An 18,560-nucleotide genomic window follows, 5' to 3' on the forward strand; every position below is an offset into this window, starting at 1 on the left:
TCTTCTCACTGTGGGCTGCCTGCTCACAGGACACCTGCCCTTCCTTGGCAGGCCTGGGGGGAGCAAGGCCACTGTGGTTCTGGCACTAGGACCCACAGCACCTGGGGGAGGGGTGGGGCGAGGGACTGCAGATGCAGGAGAGGGGCCCAGACCGGGAGAAGACCCTGAGGGGATCTGCCCTGCACTTTTCTCTCTCACCCAGAGCCCCTGGAGGCCTGCATGCTCAATGGCACCATCATTGGGGTAAGCCTTCTTTTCCAGGGTGAGTTGTGACTGTGGGAAGGGTGGACGGCTCAGTCGTTCTGAAGTGGAAGTGAAAGGAAGCAGGGAGCCCTATCCTCCACTTTTCGTTGCCTCCCGCTTCCGGGGCATCTTGGTACTCAGGCTCCCGCCATCTTGCTGACTCTCTAGGGCCTCACCTTCCGGCCTCCACTCAGGCTCATGAGCATCTCTTCTTCTGTGTGCAGAGAAGCACTCTGATGGCATGACACACATTTCAATCCATCCCCCTCTCCCACTGCTCAGGCTCCCTTTCCGGCATAAAAGCTCTGACTTACTATTGCCATACATGAGGTGGGAGGGCAGGGAGGGAGGGGGGCACTGGACACAGGAGGAGCATCAGGGCCATGGCTTATCTTGGCCACCGGGCCCCCTCTCCTAAGGCAGACAGCTGAGGTGAGTGGGAGGGTGAGGGGGTCAGGGTGCTGGGAGGCCTGACCCTGGTGCCTCTGATTTCAGCCCGGGAAAAGTCTGATGATTGATGTGTGCACGACTTGCCGCTGCACCATCCAGGTGGGAGTCATCTCTGGATTCAAGCTGGAGTGCAGGAAGACCACCTGCGAGGCCTGCCCCCTGGTAAGAGGGTTGTCAGGGACCCAGGATCCCCAGATACTTGGGGGACCCAAGCACTGGGACCTTGCTGGGGTCTGTAAATAAAGCTTTTGTTATTTTCTGATTGTGGGCAATATTTCACAACTATAATGAAGAGTCTTGTTTTGCAAATTTAAAGAATAAACATAATATTTGCAGGGCTTATGGTACCATATTTACAGTTCTTTCTTTTTTTTCCACACATTTTAAGAAGCATCACTACCATTAATTTGTTAAATATTTATCAGACACTTACTATGTGTAAAATTCTATACAACATTCCTTGGAATGGATGTACCCCAACCTATACGTTCATTCTTGGGCACTGAGGTGGTTTAAAATCTTTCACCCTGTTTCTGCCAGGTCACAATGACTCTGCTCACTCTGAGGGTGGATTCTGAGAAGTGGAATCATCGTTTCTAGTTGGGTAGATAAAAACCTGCATTTCACTGCTTTAGTTATGACTCAGCTCCACCTCACAGAGCCTTCTTCTGTGTTGGGGGCTTCTGCTTTTTCGAAAACACAATTGGACAGATGAGCTTCTTGTGAGCCAGAAGTGCAGAACGCAGTAATAGCTCTTTCAGACCGTGCAAATGGAGGGCTTTCTCCCTCAACTTTGCCAGGGAGCGGGCAGGCTCTGCGGCAGCATCTGGGAGGAGTCCTTCAGACGAGTAGGGGCAGAGCCAGCCAGAGCGGGAGGGGGCTTCAGGAGGATAGGGATAAAGAACAATTGAGCAGGTCCTTTATATGGAGCGTTCTACATCTGTGTTCGTCATGGCACTCGGCACAGAGTCATGCTCAAAGTAGGGGCTTAATAAAATATCTGTGGAGTGAATGGGTCTATAGAAGACACAGCTGTTTCTGAAAGAATGAGTCAAAGAGAACATTCCTGCCTCAATTAGAACGAAGCCAACTAAGTACATGCTTTTTTTTTTTTTTTTAAATCACAGTTGCTGCTCTAGGATTTTGGGTAGCGTATGTGCATGTAACAGCTTCCCTAGAATACATATCAGCTTGAATAGGGAATGAAATAATGCTGTGTGGTGTTTGTGGCATCTCTTTCACCTTGGACGTCCACTGGAATACAATCAGTGCAGCAAGAAGTCCCCACCAACGGCGTCTCCAAGGAGTGCTTTCTAGAGGGCAAGCCGCTAACTCTCTAACAGCGCCCTCAAGTGGCCAGAAGGTGGCACGACAAGCTTCTCTGCATCCATAGAAATCCAGCTTCAGAATCAATTCAGTCTAGATCTAGGTTTCAGTAGTTTTATTTATTTTTTATTTTTTATTTTTTATTGTTATGTTAATCACCATATATTACATCATTAGTTTTTGGTGCAGTGTTCCATGATTCATTGTTTGTTCATAACACCCAGTGCTCCATGCAGAACGTGCCCTCCTCAATACCCATCACCAGGCTAACCCATCCCCCTCCCCCCCTCCCCTCTAGAACCCTCAGTTTGTTTTTCAGAGTCCATCATCTCTCATGGTTCGTCTCCCCCTCTGGCATACTCCCCTTTTCTTCCTCTCCTGTTATCTTCTTCTTTTTCTTTTTTCTTAAAATATGTTGCGTTATTTGTTTCAGAAGTACAGATCTGTGATTCAACAGTCTTGCACAATTCACAGCGCTCACCGTAGCACATACCCTCCCCAATGTCTATCATCCAGCCACCCCATCCCTCCCACCCCCAACCACTCCAGTAACACTCAGTTTCTTTCCTGAGATTAAGAATTCCTCATATCAGTGAGGTCATGTGATACATGTCTTTCTCTGATTGACTTATTTCACTCAGCATAACACCCTCCAGTTCCATCCACGTCGTTGCAAATGGCAAGATCTCATTCCTTTTGATGGCTGCATAATATTCCATTGTGTATATATACCACATCTTCTTTATCCATTCATCTGTCGATGGGCATCTTGGCTCTTTCCACAGTTTGGCTATGGTGGATATTGCTGCTATAAACATTGGGGTACACGTACCCCTTCGGGTCCCTACATTTGTATCTTTGGGGTAAATACCCAGTAGTGCAATTGCTGGATCGAACGGTAGCTCTAATTTCAACTGTTTGAGGAACCTCCATACTGTTTTCCAGAGGGGTTGCACCAGCTTGCATTCCCACCAACAGTGTAGGAGGGTTCCCCTTTCTCCACATCCCCGCCAACATCTGTCATTCCCTGACTTGTTAATTTTAGCCATTCTGACGGGTGTGAGGTGGTATCTCACTGAGGTTTTGATTTGGATTTCCCTGATGCCGAGCGATGTTGAGCACTTTTTCATGTGCCTGTTGGCCATTTGGATGTCTTCTTTGGAGAAATGTCTGTTCATGTCTTCTGCCCATTTCTTGATTGGATTATTTGTTCTTTGGGTGTTGAGTTTGATAAGTTCTTTATAGATTTTGGATACTAGCCCTTTATCTGATATGTCATTTGCAAATATTTTCTCCCATTCTGTCGGTTGTCTTTTGGTTTTGTGGACTGTTTGTTTTGCTGTGCAAAAGCTTTTTATCTTGATGAAATCCCAATAGTTCATTTTTGCCCTGGCTTCCCGTGCCTTTGGTGATGTTTCTAGGAAGAAGTTGCTGCGGCTAAGGTCGAAAAGGTTGCTACCTGTGTTCTCCTTTAGGATTTTGATGGACTCCTGTCTCACGTTTAGGTCTTTCAACCATTTGGAGTCTATTTTTGTGTGTGGTGTAAGGAAATGGTCCAGTTTCATTCTTCTGCATGTGGCTGTCCAATTTTCCCAACACCATTTGTTGAAGAGACTGTCTTTTTGCCATTGGACATTCTTTCCTGCTTTGTCAAAGATTAGTTGACCATAGAGTTGAGGGTCCATTTCTGGGCTCTCGATTCTGTTCCATTGATCTATGGGTCTGTTTTTGTGCCAGTACCATACTGTCTTGATGATGACAGCTTTGTAATAGAGCTGGAAGTCCGGAATTGTGATGCCGCCAGCTTTGCTTTTCTTTTTCAGTATTCCTCTGGCTATTCTGGGTCTCTTCTGGTTCCATACAAATTTTAGGATTATTTGTTCCATTTCTTTGAAAAAAGTGGATGGTATTTTGATGGGGATTGCATTGAATGTGTAGATTGCTCTAGGTAGCACTGACATCTTCACAATGTTGATTCTCCCAATCCATGAGCATGGAACGTTTTTCCATTTCTTTGTGTCTTCTTCAATTTCTTTCATGAGTATTTTATAGTTTTCTGAGTACAGATCCTTTGCCTCTTTGGTTAGATTTATTCCTAGGTATCTAATGGTTTTGGGTGCAATTGTAAATGGGATCGACTCCTTGATTTGTCTCTCTTCTGTCTTGTTGTTGGTGTATAGGAATGCCACTGATTTCTGTGCATTGATTTTATATCCTGCTACTTGACTGAATTCCTGTATGAGTTCTAGCAGTTTTGGGGTGGAGTCTTTTGGGTTTTCCACATACAGTATCATATCATCTGCAAAGAGTGAGAGTTTGACTTCCTCTTTGCCGATTTGGATGCCTTTGATTTCTTTTTGTTGTCTGATTGCTGTGGCTAGGACTTCTAATACTATGTTGAATAGCAGTGGTGAGAGTGGACATCCCTGCCGCGTTCCTGACCTTGGGGGAAAAGCTCTCAGCCTTTCCCCATTGAGAATGATATTCGCTGTAGGTTTTTCATAGATGGCTTTTATGATATTGAGGTATGTACCCTCTATACCTATACTCTGAAGAGTTTTGATCAAGAAAGGATGTTGTACTTTGTCAAATGCTTTTTCTGCATCTATTGAGAGGATCATATGATTCTTGCTCTTTCTTTTGTTAATGTATTGTATCACGTTGATTGATTTGCGGATGTTGAACCAGCCTTGCAGCCCAGGAATAAATCCCACTTGGTCATGGTGAATAATCCTTTTAATGTACTGTTGGATCCTATTGGCTAGTATTTTGGTGAGAATTTTTGCATCCATGTTCATCAAGGATATTGGTCTGTAATTCTCTTTTTTGATGGGGTCTTTGTCTGGTTTTGGGATCAAGGTAATGCTGGCCTCATAAAATGAGTTTGGAAGTTTCCCTTCCATTTCTATTTTTTGGAACAGTTTCAAGAGAATAGGTATTAATTCTTCTTGAAATGTCTGATAGAATTCCCCTGGGAAGCCATCTGGCCCTGGGCTTTTGTTTCTTGGGAGATTTTTGATGACTGTTTCAATTTCTTTAGTGGTTATAGGTCTGTTCAGGTTTTCTATTTCTTCCTGGTTCAATTTTGGTAGTTGATACATCTCTAGGAATGCACCCATTTCTTCCAGGTTATCTAATTTGCTGGCATAGAGTTGCTCATAATATGTTCTTATAATTGTTTGTATTTCTTTTGTGTTGGTTGTGATCTCTCCTCTTTCATTCATGATTTTGTTGATTTGGGTCATTTCTCTTTTCTTTTTGATAAGTCTGGCCAGGGGTTTATCAATCTTGTTAATTCTTTCAAAGAACCAGCTCCTAGTTTCGTTGATCTGTTCTACTGTTCTTTTGGTTTCTAGTTCATTGATTTCTGCTCTGATCTTTATGATTTCTCTTCTCCTGCTGGGTTTAGGCTTTATTTGCTGTTCTTTCTCCAGCTCCTTTAGGTGTAGGGTTAGGTTGTGTATTTGAGACCTTTCTTGTTTCTTGAGAAAGGCTTGTATTGCTATATACTTTCCTCTCAGGACTGCCTTTGCTGTATCCCAAAGATTTTGAACAGTTGTGTTTTCATTTTCATTGGTTTCCATGAATTTTTTAAATTCTTCTTTAATTTCTTGGTTGACCCATTCATTCTTTAGTAGGATGCTCTTTAGCCTCCATGTATTTGAGTTCTTTCCGACTTTCCTCTTGTGGTTGAGTTCTAGTTTCAAAGCATTGTGGTCTGAAAATATGCAGGGAATGATCCCAATCTTTTGGTACCGATTGAGACCTGATTTGTGACCTAGGATGTGATCAATTCTGGAGAATGTTCCATGGGCACTAGAGAAGAATGTGTATTCCTTTGCTTTGGGATGGAATGTTCTGAATATGTCTGTGAAGTCCATTTGGTCCAGTGTGTCATTTAAATCCTTTATTTCCTTGTTGATCTTTTGCTTAGATGATCTGTCCATTTCAGTCAGGGGGGTGTTAAAGTCCCCCACTATTATTGTATTGTTGTCAATGTGTTTCTTTGCTTTTGTTATTAATTGCCTTATATAATTGGCTGCTCCCACGTTCGGGGCATAGATATTTACAATTGTTAGATCTTCTTGTTGAATAGACCCTTTAAGTAGGATATAGTGTCCTTCCTCATCTCGTATTACAGTATTTGGTTGAAAATCTAATTTGTCTGATATAAGGATTGCCATCCCAACTTTCTTTTGGTGTCCATTAGCACGGTAAATGGTTTTCCACCCCCTCACTTTCAATCTGGGGATGTCTTTGGGTATAAAATGAGTCTCTTGCAGACAGCATATCGATGGGTCTTCTTTTTTAATCTAATCTGTGTCTTTTGATTGGGGCATTTAGCCCATTTACATTCATGGTAACTATTGAAAGATATGAATTTAGTGCCATCGTATTGCCTGTAAGGTGACTGTTAACTGTCTGTTGTCTGTGTTCGTTTCTGCTCTTTGCTGCTTTTAGGTTCTCTCTTTGCTTAGAGGACCCCTCTCAATATTTCTTGGAGGGCTGGTTTCGTGTTTGCAAATTCCTTTAGTTTTTGTTTGTTCTGGAAGCTTTTCATCTCTCCTTCTATTTTCAATGATAGCCTAGCTGGATATAGTATTCTTGGCTGCATATTTTTCTCGTTTAGTGCTCTGAAGATATCTTGCCAGTCCTTTCTGGCCTGCCAGGTCTCTGTGGATAGGTCTGTTGCCAATCTAATGTTTCTACCATTGTAGGTTACATATCTCTTCTCCCGAGCTGCTTTCAGGATTTTCTCTTTGTCTCTGAGACTCGTAAGTTTTACTATTAGATGTCAGGGTGTTGACCTATTTTTATTGATTTTGAGAGGGGGTTCTCTGTGCCTCCTGGATTTTAATGCCTGTTTCCTTCCTCACATTAGGGAAGTTCTCTGCTATAATTTGCTCCAATATACCTTCTGCCCCCCTCTCTCTCTCTTCTTCTTCTGGGATCCCAATTATTCTAATGTTGTTTCATCTTATCATATCACTTATCTCTCGAATTCTGCCCTCGTGATCCTGTAGTTGTTTCTCTCTCTTTTTCTCAGCCTCTTTATTTTCCATCATTTGGTCTTCTATATCGCTGATTCTCTCTTCTGCCTCATTTATCCTAGCATTTAGTGCCCCCATTTTTGATTGCACCTCATCAATAGCCTTTTTGATTTCGATTTGGTTAGATTTTAGGTCTTTTATTTCTCCAGAAAGGGTTTCTCTAATAACTTCCACGCTTTTTTCAAGCCCAGCTAGTATCTTTAAAGTCATGATTCTGAACTCTAGGTCCGACATCGTACTAATGTCCGTATTGAGTAGGTCCCTGGCTGACGGTACTACCTCTTGTTCTTTTTGCTGAGGTGATTTCTTTCGTCTTGTCATTTTGTCCAGAGGAGAATAGATGAATGAGAGAACAAAATGCTAACAGGTTTACAACGTCCCCAGCAAATATACTCTATACAAATCAGAAAAGACCTGAAACCAGGGGAAAAGAAAGGGAAAGAAAGAAAAAAGAAAGAGAAAAAGAAAAAAAAAGAAAAAAAGATAAAAACAAAAACAAAACAATACAAAAAAGGCAGAATATGATCAAATATGATCAGGCTAGTGCATAGATCAGTGCCACACACTAGATTTTGGGCGTATTTTGGTCTGTTAGTAAAAAGTGCCTCCTAAAATTTTAAAGGAAGAAAGACATATATGTACAAAATAAGGGTTGATACAATGAAGGGATGGAAGATGACTGTAAAGATGAAAATTATAAAAGATCTTATAAAAGGACTTGGTAAGATAAGTTGTTTGAAAAAAGAAAGAAGATTTAAGAAAAAAAAAAAAAAGAAAACGGGAGAGAATGTGATCAGGCAGGAGACTAGAACAAAGCCATACACTAGTGATTTAGGGTATATTTTGATCTGTTAGAAGAAACTGTACCTCAAAATTTTAAAGAGAGAACAACTTATATATATATGCCAAAAATAAGGGTAACTACTATGAAGGGATAAAATATGACTATAAAAATGAACAATAAAAAATGTTTTTTTTTTTTAAAAAGGGATTTATAAGATGTTGGTTGAAAAAGGGAAAAATAAAAATAAAAAAAACAGTCAACAAAAATTAACTTTGATGAAATAATGAATCATGGTAAAAAAAAAAAAAAAAGCCATGAATCTATGTGCAGTATTCCCCTAGCGCTGGAGTTCTCCTATTCTCCTTGATCGATCAACTTGGTCTTGGCTTGCTGGCTGTTTGTGCTGATCTTCTGGGGGAGGGGCCTGTTGCTGTGGTTTCCAAATGTCTTTGCCGGAGGCAGAATTGCCCCGCCCTTGTCGGTCCGGGCTAAGGAAGCTGCTCGGGTTTGCTCTCAGGAGCTTTTGTTCCCTGCAAGCTCTCGGTACAGCTTTGGAGGACCAGGGCAGAAATGGTGGCCTCCCAATCTCCACTCGGAGGAGGTGAGAACTCGGGGCCCCGCTCCTCAGTGTGCCCCCAGAGAAAAGCAGTCAATTCCGTGTCCCCGGTCTCCGGCCGCACTCCGTGCTCACCCGGCCTGTGATCGAGCGTTGCTATCTCTGGCACCCGACCCCGCGCAGAGTCTCCAAACCCAGCAGATCCCTGCAGTGCGTTCCCGCACCGCTCCTCCCTGGGAAGGAAGGGGAGTCTCCCCGGATCTGCTGCTTGTTGGGTCCCTGCTGGGGGAGCCGTGCCCCGACTGAGCCGCAGATCACAGTTTATGGCCACCCCGAGCTGAGAGCCCGCGACTCTGCTCCGTCTCTGCAGCCGGCTTCCCTGCTCCGATACCTGGGAGCTCTGGCGCACTCAGGCACCCCCGGTCTTTCTGTGACCCCGAGGGTCCTGAGACCACACTGTCCCGGGAGGATTCCACCCCCCGCTTAGCCACTGCAGCGACGTCCCTCCGCCGAGCCGACTTCTAAAAGTTCCGATTTTGTGCTCCGCGGCTCTAGCACTTGCCAGAAGCGGCCGACGGAGGCCCCCTCCCCCGCTGTCTATCCTCCCGAATATCGCCTCGGATTCACTTCTCCGCACGTCCTACCTTCCAGTAAGTGGTCGCTTCTCTGTTCAGAGAGTTGTTGCTACTCTCCTGTTCGATCTCCTGTTGAGTTCGTAGGTGTTCAGAATGGTTTGATCCCTATTCAGCTGGATTCCTGAGACCAGACGAAATCTAGGTCTCCTACTCCTCCGCCATCTTGCTCCGCCTCTCTAGGTTTCAGTAGTTTTAAATCCATGGCCCTTTTTTTTTTTAACTCTTCCTCCTTTCCTCCAAAATTCTGATATCCTCCATGGCAGTGTCCCCACTTCCTCCCTCTTGAGAACTGCTAGATCCATCCTCCTTCCATGTTATCTCTCAACTTTTCCTGAAAACTGCAATTGTCCCCGTTCTAGTTCAGCATCCTTAACTGGTCTTGCCACTGTCCTCTGCTGTGAAGGTCAAAGAGGTCTCCTGCAGGCGAGGAGCTGTGGTGAATTAAGTTTAGGTAGGTCTGCTTTGAACGGCCTACATCAGACTAAAGTGTTAGCGTCACCATGTGAGTCCTTCATTTCCTCCCAGGGGAGACCATGCTTATACCTAAAAGGAGACCTGTAGAAGGTGGTTTGTGCTGGTGGGTAGTACACGTGAAGCTTGACTGGTGAACTTTCAAGGAAAGCATGAGGAAGAGAGGTCCCCTGACACGGAAGGCTGAGAAGGCACCTGCAGGGACGTGACCATGAGCTGACCTTCAGCAGGGAGTTGAATATGGAGGACATTCCAGGAAGGGGAATGGGGACCGGACTGGCAGATAGAGGTAAGAGTGAGAAGAGCAGCAGGGGGAGGCAAGACTGGAAGGCTTCGAGCAACTAATGCAATTTATGGGAAGGGCTATGAGACACAGACAGGGCAGTGTTCAGGGCATGACTGGTCAGGGGCAGGACTGACTGGTGCTCAGACCTGCACAAGCGAGCTCTGGCTGCTAGGAACTTGGCTGGCAGGCAGAGGAAGTGGCTGCTCCTGACTGGATGTTCGGGAGACAGCCCATTCAGCAGTGCCGTACTCCGTGTGTGCGTGTGTGCGTGTGTGCGTGCGCGTGCGTATTTCTGCCTATGGAGCCCAGAGCGCTGCCAGGAGTGGCCATAAGCCCCGAAGGGCTCAGGTAAGTCCTGTTACGTGGTGCAGTGACATTCTGACCTTCTAGGGCAGGGGACCTGCAGAGGGAATGTTTTCTTTGTTTACTCCTGCAAGTGGGTCCCCTCCCCCTTCCTCCCTTGTTCCCAACTCCAAAAGCACTGCCGCTCTGCTACCTTCTACCCTCTTTTTCTTCCTGCTCTTTCTCTTTCCGTAACACCCTCTGCCTTTCCCTCTTCTTGGCTTAATTGTGTCCTCTCCTCTCTGGTGTGAGGGTTTTGTCTCCACCGCCCTGTCCCTTCACTTAGCGGCCCCCTCCTCCCTTTGTCCCCTGCCCACTCACTTCTCCTGTAAAGATTTTGTCCATTTTCCTCTCCTTGGGCCTACTGAGCAGAGGCTGTTTCCTGGTGTCTTCTTCTAACACTCACTGAAAAGAGAAACACCCAAATCCATGCTTCCACAAAACCCTGCCCAATTTAAACCCTGTTTAATCTCCTCCTGACTGTAACCACCCACACTCACTCGTACTGTTTATTCCATTCCTTCCTTCCTGTCCCCTTTACCTCAGTCCTACACCTTCCAGGAATTGGTACATTCTTGAAAATACAGTTTAAAGCTCACCAGTGAAAGACGACCTGATGCCTCAAACTCCAGCGGTGTCCTTCCCAGTTTGGAGCGTGTGGCCTGGACCCAGGAGCCCTGATTCTGTGCTGACTCCGCACTCACTGGCTTTCTGCACAACCTACTCCCTGAGGACACATTGAGTTCAGAAACTTGGTTTATGAGTAGCAAATTGTTTAAATTCATTCCGTGCAAGCTTACTGATTCCTAACCTTGCCTGCTGATTAGAAGCATTCAGCCCATGTGCAATGAACAAGGGAGCAATGCAGAGAGGCCCACATTTTCTGTCTGAGGGCTCCAAACTGACTGGCTAGAGCTTCATGTTAGGAAAACCTCAGGACCTGAATGAATGAATCTCCAAGTGGTTATTACTAAGTGTGGCAAAACGAGAGAAAGAATGACATTATAGTTGGCTTCTCATATAATTCAATTTATTCTTTAAAAATGTTGTGAGATTATGTCCCCCCCCTTTTTTGTCGGAGTGGTGGGTAGCATTAAAAGAGCTTTAATTTTGATGCAGTGATGAAGCAGCTGATGGTAGCTTTTTGGTTTTTGTTTTATTAACATTGTTGAAAATCCTCTTACTTTGCAAGATAGAGTTGGTTGCCCTATGTTGTCTCCCAGATTTGGGGGCATTTTTGCAAGATAGTGAAATCCTATTGTCTGGAAGCTGCTGCTTTTTCCAGCTCAGATATAAATGAAGGACGGTCACTTCAAGCCACTGTCAAGGAGTTCCCAGCTCAACTAATCTCAGTGAGTGTAGGAGGTCTACTTAGAGCCAGGTGCTGGGATACAATGACAACAGCATAGACTTAGTTTGGAATTTACATGCCTCTCAGGGAGAACAAATGAAAATTTCAGATTGTGTTAAGTGTTATGAAGAGTATCTTTGTGTGTGTGTGTGTGTGTGTGTGTGTGTGTGTGTTGTATCTTACAAGACCTTTCCGAATAATGATATTTGAAATGATTATTGAAGCAAAAATCAAGGGTGAGAAAGAGCTAGTTATACAAAGCATGGGGAAAAGCATTCCAGGTAGAGGGATAACATATAAAAAGTCTCTCAGGTGAAGAGGTTGGCATATTCATGGTCCTAGAAGATGCACAGGGGTGGATTGTCAAAAGCAAGAGGATGGTTGTAGAAGAAAAGGTCATAAAATTTGGAAGGAACCATACAGGGCCTTGTAGAACATGCTAAGAAGATTGGATTTTATTCTGAATGCAATAGGAAGCCATAGAAAGTCTTATTTTTAAAATTTTTGTAAAATTATTATTTTTTGAAAATCAGGATAGTTTACCTACAATAAAATGTACAGATATTAAGTATATAGTTTGATGACATATGATAAATGGATAAGTCTGTGTAACCACTAAAATAGTAATATGAAGAAATGCAGTTAAAAGGCAAATGGGGAGAGAAAATAAAATTCTAAACAAACAACTTGATCAAACCAAAAGAATACAGAAAATAATTAATAATAGAACAGATAACAGAAAAGACAACAGATAAAATGAATAGCAAAATGGGAGATTTAAACCCAAACATATCAATAATTACATTAAATGTAAATGGGCAAAACAAAATCCCAATAAAAAAATGGAGATTGTCAGACTTGGATAAAAAAGCAAGACCCAATTAGTATGCTGTTTACAAGAGATGTGCTTTCGATTTTATTTATTATTACTATTTTTTAAAGTAAGCTCTACGCCTAATGTGGGGCTTGAACTCATGACCCCCAGATCAAGAGTTGCACACTCCACTGATTGTGTCAGCCAGGTGCCTCAAGATTTGTTTTCAATTTAGAGAGATGGAGAGATTGAAAATAAAAGGATGAAAAAAGATATGCCAGTCAATGATAAGAATAAGAAAGCTGAGATGGATATACTAATACCACACAAAATGGACTGTAAAATGAGGAAAGTCACCAAAAATAAAGAAGATTATTTCATAATTATAAAAGAGTAGATTCATCATGAAGACACACAAATCTTAAATGTGTATGCATCTGGTAGCAGAGTTTCTAATATATGAAGTACACATTGACAGAACTAGAAATAGGCTTATCCACAACCTTATTTCATAATTCTAATGTTTTTTCCCTCAGTAATTGATAGAACAAGTAGGAAAAAAAAATCAGTAAAGATATAGAAGATTTGGAAAACTGTATCCACCAACTTGACCTAATTGAAAATAATAAACTACTGTACTCCCAAAATGCAGAGCACACATTCTTCTCAAATGCACATGAAATCTTCACCTCTCTGGACCAAAGGTTGGACCATTAAGAGGTCAATATATGTGAAAATTTTGAAATCATTTAGAGTACATTCTACGACCACAATTAGATTGAAATTAGTAACAAGAAGGTATTTAGAAAACATGCCACACCATTTGGAAATTAAATAAAATACATTAAAATAATCCATGAATCAAAGAAGAAATCACAAGGGAAGATAGAAAATATTTTGCCAGAGATAACAGCAGTTACTCCAGAGATTACAATATGCATCCTTGACTTACCATAGTCTACCTCGGTTTGATAATATACACTTCACGTATGATGTACTTGCCCCCCTATACTTTGTGCTATTGTTGTCACATAGCTTACTTCTACATGAGAAGTAAATTCGCAAGATGTTATTTTTGCCATCCAGTGACTTTCAACAATTTTTAAAAATATTTTGTCAAGAATTTAAAATTGTTGTCTATAGGAGGTCAGCCCAATATAAACTACTCTGCCATTACTAGAACCAGAACTCCATGGATTATTTTTAATCAGGAGGGTTACATGACCAGACTTATAAGAAAGTACTTCTAGCAGATGTGTGGAGACCTACAGTATAGGGGCAAGAATGCAGGTAGAAAGACTTAAATAAAGACTGTTACTAGAGTCTAGTGGTATATGATGATTGCTTGGACGAGGTGATGACAGAGGACATTGGTCATGACAAGCAGAGGTTGAGTTAGGCATTTTTGGCAAGATTTGGTGATGGGGGTCGGGGGATGAGAAAAAAGAAAGAAGTCAAGGATGACTCCCAGATTTCTGGTTTTGAGCAACTGGGTAATGAAGCCATTTACCAAGGTAAGGTAGGACCAGAGAAGAATGAAATTTGGGACAAAAATCAAGTTGCATTTTGTATATACGTCTTGAGAAGATAAGAAGATAAACAGTTGTCAAGCAAACCATTGAATTTGTAAGTCTGGAACTCAAGGGAGAGGTCTAATTTAATAGGTCTGGCTGCTAGAACATGAACAAGATGTACGTATGTAGAGGGAAGGAATGCCATCTAGGGGACTGAGAACTGACAAAGGTTAGACAAGAGTTGAATGTTAACTTTCTGAGCTTTGGGTGAAACTTGCTGGATGGGAGAGATCAGAAACTAGAAAAGTAAGCCTACTTATGATTGGGGTATCCTGGGGGCTTAACCAAGGCTGATTTTCCTCCTGGATACAGGGTTACAAGGAAGAGAAGAACCAAGGTGAATGCTGTGGGAAATGTCTGCTGACGGCTTGCACCATTCAGCTAAAAGGAGGACAGATCATGACACTGAAGGTGGGAGCAAGTTGAACTCATGTCACTACCTGGTTTCCGATTTTGGCATTTCTTCTTCAAGAAAGAGGGACTAAGTTTGGGTCAATATTAGCTTCCCACCTATTTCTGATTTTATAGAGAAAAGATGGATAGCCTATAGAAGGTACAAAATTTTCTCTTTGATTTAGTAATTTTTTCACTCTTCTTGACCAGAGTGTGGTTGGCATAAGGGCCATGATTTGGTGTTGGTTGATCATTAAGATTTCTTCCAGCTTTGATTGTCTATAAGACTGGACAGTCAATCAGGCAGACAGTAAGTCTGATCTATGAGAGTGAAAATTGGTTGTTAGGGTGGTGGTGCCCTGGTTCATCTCTGGTTCAGTTATTGATTTGCTAGTTTACCCTCACTATGTCTTAATTTTTTAAGCTTCTAGGTGGTCAGAAGAGTTTGGAGGGATTCTTTGCATTTATGCAGCCCTATTCACAGTAACTAAGCTGGGACTCCACTTCTATTGTGTGCTCTGGGTGTGGAGACTGTAGATACTGTCTCAGTCTTGCTCCATAGTCCTCCAAATTGTTTCAACAACTTCAAGGAGTCAAGGTCATGGTTTGAAGTGTCTTTGCAGACCAAACACTGTCTTCAGATTTGCTCTACCCATTTCCCCTCTTTGTTTTCAGCGTGATGAGATGCTCCAGGATGGCTGTGATAGCCACTTCTGCAAGGTCAATGAGAGAGGAGAGTACATCTGGGAGAAGAGGGTCACGGGCTGCCCACCCTTCGATGAACACAAGTGTCTGGCCGAGGGAGTGAGTAGTTGGAGCTCAGGCCCTACTTTCCTCTTGACCGCTCCATCTTTGACTCTAAGAACAGAGTCCTCTGAACAGCATGGTCTTCTCTGACATGATGTCCCAGTGTCCAAGGGAGACCCTGGACCTAGTTTAAAAACCAGTGAAGTTTCAAAATCAAAGCCTGTTGGAGAGACAAAACTCTCTGCAGTATATGGTGCTTTCAATAGATACCTTTCCCTTGGGGGAGACTGAATCTGTGATCCTCGAACGGGAGGGTGAGAGATCAGATGATTTCTAGTCTCTCCTGAGAATATGATCCTGGTGATGCAACTGGGAGAGAATCTAGAATAATCAGAATTGTTCCAGCCTGGTCAGGTAGGATGGTCAGTCTGTTCCCAGTTGTGATGGCAATGCACAGTTTATGTCCGGGGACTGAAGCTCGGGGCTGTGAGAATGACCCAGAAGTTGTCTGCTATGTCCTAGGTGTGCCTAATCTGGGACTTTGCTGTTTTCTTAGGGGAAAATCACGAAAATTCCAGGCACCTGCTGTGACACATGTAAGTACATTACCAATAGCTTGTCCCTTGAAATCTGTCAGACCAAGTCCAGGAACTGTTTTCTTTGGAGGAAGCTTGTTCTGGAAAGATAGTTCTTAACCATTGACCAATCACTAGGTTCAGTTCAGCAGGGAACTTCCACCCTCCCTGAATGTTCTTAGACTGCCCCCTCCTCAAATCGCCACTTGAATCCCTGTGAAGCAGTCTCTTCCCTTTTTCCAAAACTCCTAAGTATTTCTATTCTCCTACCTGCCTTTTCCTTCCTAGAGGCAGGGGTGGCTCATAGTCCCATCTTGAGACAATATCTTCTTTTTCCAACCAGAGCTCTTTGAAGAAAGGCACCCTTGATCCATAATCTTGACAGAGCAGACACTCAAGACACATGTATTCTTTGAGGGTCAGACAGCCACCTCCCAGAGAAACAGAAGCCACCAGCTGGTTAACATCAGCTCCCTCTGTGGGCTGTAAGGCCTGCAGAGGCAGAGAGCACAGAGTCTTCTCAAGAGTTCGTAAGACTGGTCTACACTGATTAACCTCCCCTTCTTCACTCTCAGCCCCTCATGGCCTTGCAGTTATGTTCTGCCAGTGGGTCCTCGTAACTCACAGCAACAGCTTTGGGGCCAGAGTCTACAGGGCTGCCCATGAGAGAGCAATCTCACCACACATACCTGTGTTCACGAGCACCAGTAACTCGCCGAATCCTAGTGTTAGTGTTGTGGTCTCTGAATATAGGATCACTTGCTTGGGCTAATATTTTTTGTTTTTGGTTTAGTGCTTTGTGTTTTTTGTTTTCTTTGGGGGTCTTGGGCCCATGTTCGGTATTGGGTAAAGAAAGGAAGAGTGAAAGCGTGAATCATTCATTCTCTTCCTGATGACTACTAACTCTGACAGTCCCTGCAATTGCTGTAAGCAGGTTGCAGATCAAGGAAACACGCTCAGAAAGCTACTCTTTCTGTGATTCCTATCTGCATAAATTTCAGAATGTTGAAGTCTGGAAACCATCAGGGAGCATGAATTCTCTCTGGGCACACTTTGCACATGGAATTTGGTCAAGAGACAGTTATCTGCCAAACTAGCAGGGAGGCAGCGAGGGGACTGTGTTGGTCAGTACTTTCAGGAGGGTGGAGACTCTTCATAAGGAGAGGAAGCCAGGCTCAGGGATTTAAATCTACAGCGAAAGAATATAGCATGTTGGCCTAAATGTGTTTTCCTTATTCATTCTTTTAATGTGGTTGGCAGGCTTTCACTGTAAAATGAAGTTATTTGGAAGTTGGGAGGCAGGCTAATATGTAGTTAGGGTTGATTTAGTTTGGGAGCCATTCAAGAATGGAAGAGTCCCAGTGTTCAGATGGGGAGTGGCGAGTTGGCATTAAATCTTAGAATTATCGGTGGGCCTAGTAGAGGTTCAGATCTGAGTGCCACTAATCCTTGCCATGCCGGGGCCCGGAGACGGCTATTCCCAAAGGGAGGACTCCGTAAGAGGGTCCTAGAGATGCTCTTAGCCCCTCGTGTGGCCATGACATTTGCTTTTCCTCTTTTCTAAAGGCAAAGATAGATATTAGTTATATTTATTGGCTACTTCATTGCCCATTAGCTTCCGGATATAGTTATAAGCATAAGAAGATTGCTCTAGTCATTATGGTTTTTAGAGTCTACGATGACATAAAAACAAGACTCATCCATCTACAACACCATCGCACAGTGGATCTAGGCTCCTCCTGCCATTAAAATTGTACCATTAAGTGAGTTAAACCCAGCCGTAACTATATCTCTGGATTGGAGGGCCAGGAGATTCTGCGGTGAACCAGGATAACTTAATTCCCCTCCTCGCAGCCGGCTTTGGTGATTTGGTTACTGTGAAACTGACCTTTTTCCAGTGAGGTGAGGGAAATGGGCCGGAGAGCATTCTCTTGAATCTCAGCCAGGCACCTGGCCTCATCTCTCACCCGTCCTGTAGGTGAGGAGCTTGAATGCAAGGATATCACGGCCAGGCTGCGGTATGTCAAGGTGGGAGACTGTAAGTCGGAAGAGGAAGTGGACATTCATTACTGCGAGGTAAGAGGGCCCTGGCTTCAGTGAGGCCTGGGTGGGGAAGGGTGGGATTGTGTTTCCTGATCAAACATGCACAGAGATCACCGCTAGCGGGATTTGGGTGTGTAATGGGACCATAAGGATAGCGGGTATGCCAGACTTCCCTGAGATGTCCCTTTGCCAATTGCCTAGCAGGATCCTCCAACGTTGCAATGTGCCCCCCCCCCCCCCCCATTTCCGTCACAGGGTAAATGTGCCAGCAAAGCCTTGTACTCCATTGACACGGAGGATGTGCAGGACCAGTGCTCCTGCTGCTCGCCCACTCACACGGAGCCCATGCGGGTGCCCCTGCGCTGCACCAACGGCTCCCTGGTCTACCACGAGATCCTCAATGCCATGCAGTGCAGATGCTCCCCCAGGAAGTGCAGCAAGTGAGGCTGCTGCCCTGGACACCTGCTGTCGCCTTCCTCACCCGAGACTGGGCCCGCCAGAGCGCGGCTGCTCGCTCCTCGTGCTCCGCTCTTGGGTGCTCCTGAGCCCACAATAAAGGCCAATCTCTCCCCCTGCAAAAGGCTGATGGTTCACTGTGTCTACTAGGCTGAGATGACAGGGGTAGGCTGGGCCCAAGTTCCGAACCTGGTTCTGGGGGAGAAAGCACGGGCTCCGTCTGGAAGCACTCCAGCCCCAGGCATGGCCAACCTCGGGGAAAAAGTGGTGTCCACCTCCATAGGGTGGGGAGAGGATTGTGGGGAGGCAGGCCTCCTCAGAACCCAGCCCAAATCCCTGAAGGGATTTGCTCAGGAACACTAGGTTCTCCAAGCTCTGGATCCAGGGGCTTCTGAACAGAGCAGAGGGGTGGGCCCTGGGGCCAGACTCCTGCCAAGACAGACATGGTTATTGCCAGTGTGGC

The 18,560-nt window shown here is 44.2% G+C and overlaps 1 protein-coding gene across 2 annotated transcripts in view; it reads left to right on the forward strand.

Moving 5' to 3' along the window:
- The window catches only part of VWF (von Willebrand factor), a 145,158-nt gene extending 126,937 nt beyond the window's left edge, over positions 1 to 18,221 (forward strand). For both annotated transcript variants that reach the window (XM_027595203.2, XM_027595204.2), the window contains 7 exons: positions 203 to 243; positions 739 to 855; positions 14,196 to 14,294; positions 14,952 to 15,080; positions 15,580 to 15,619; positions 17,577 to 17,674; positions 17,897 to 18,221. In XM_027595203.2, coding sequence (XP_027451004.2) covers positions 203 to 243; positions 739 to 855; positions 14,196 to 14,294; positions 14,952 to 15,080; positions 15,580 to 15,619; positions 17,577 to 17,674; positions 17,897 to 18,085 — 713 coding nt within the window. In that variant the 3' untranslated portion in view covers positions 18,086 to 18,221. The remainder of the gene's footprint in view (positions 1 to 202; positions 244 to 738; positions 856 to 14,195; positions 14,295 to 14,951; positions 15,081 to 15,579; positions 15,620 to 17,576; positions 17,675 to 17,896) is intronic.
- The last annotated feature ends 339 nt before the right edge of the window (positions 18,222 to 18,560 follow it).

Source organism: Zalophus californianus, chromosome 9 (assembly GCF_009762305.2).
Source record: "Zalophus californianus isolate mZalCal1 chromosome 9, mZalCal1.pri.v2, whole genome shotgun sequence".
Taxonomy (NCBI): Eukaryota; Metazoa; Chordata; class Mammalia; order Carnivora; family Otariidae; genus Zalophus; species Zalophus californianus.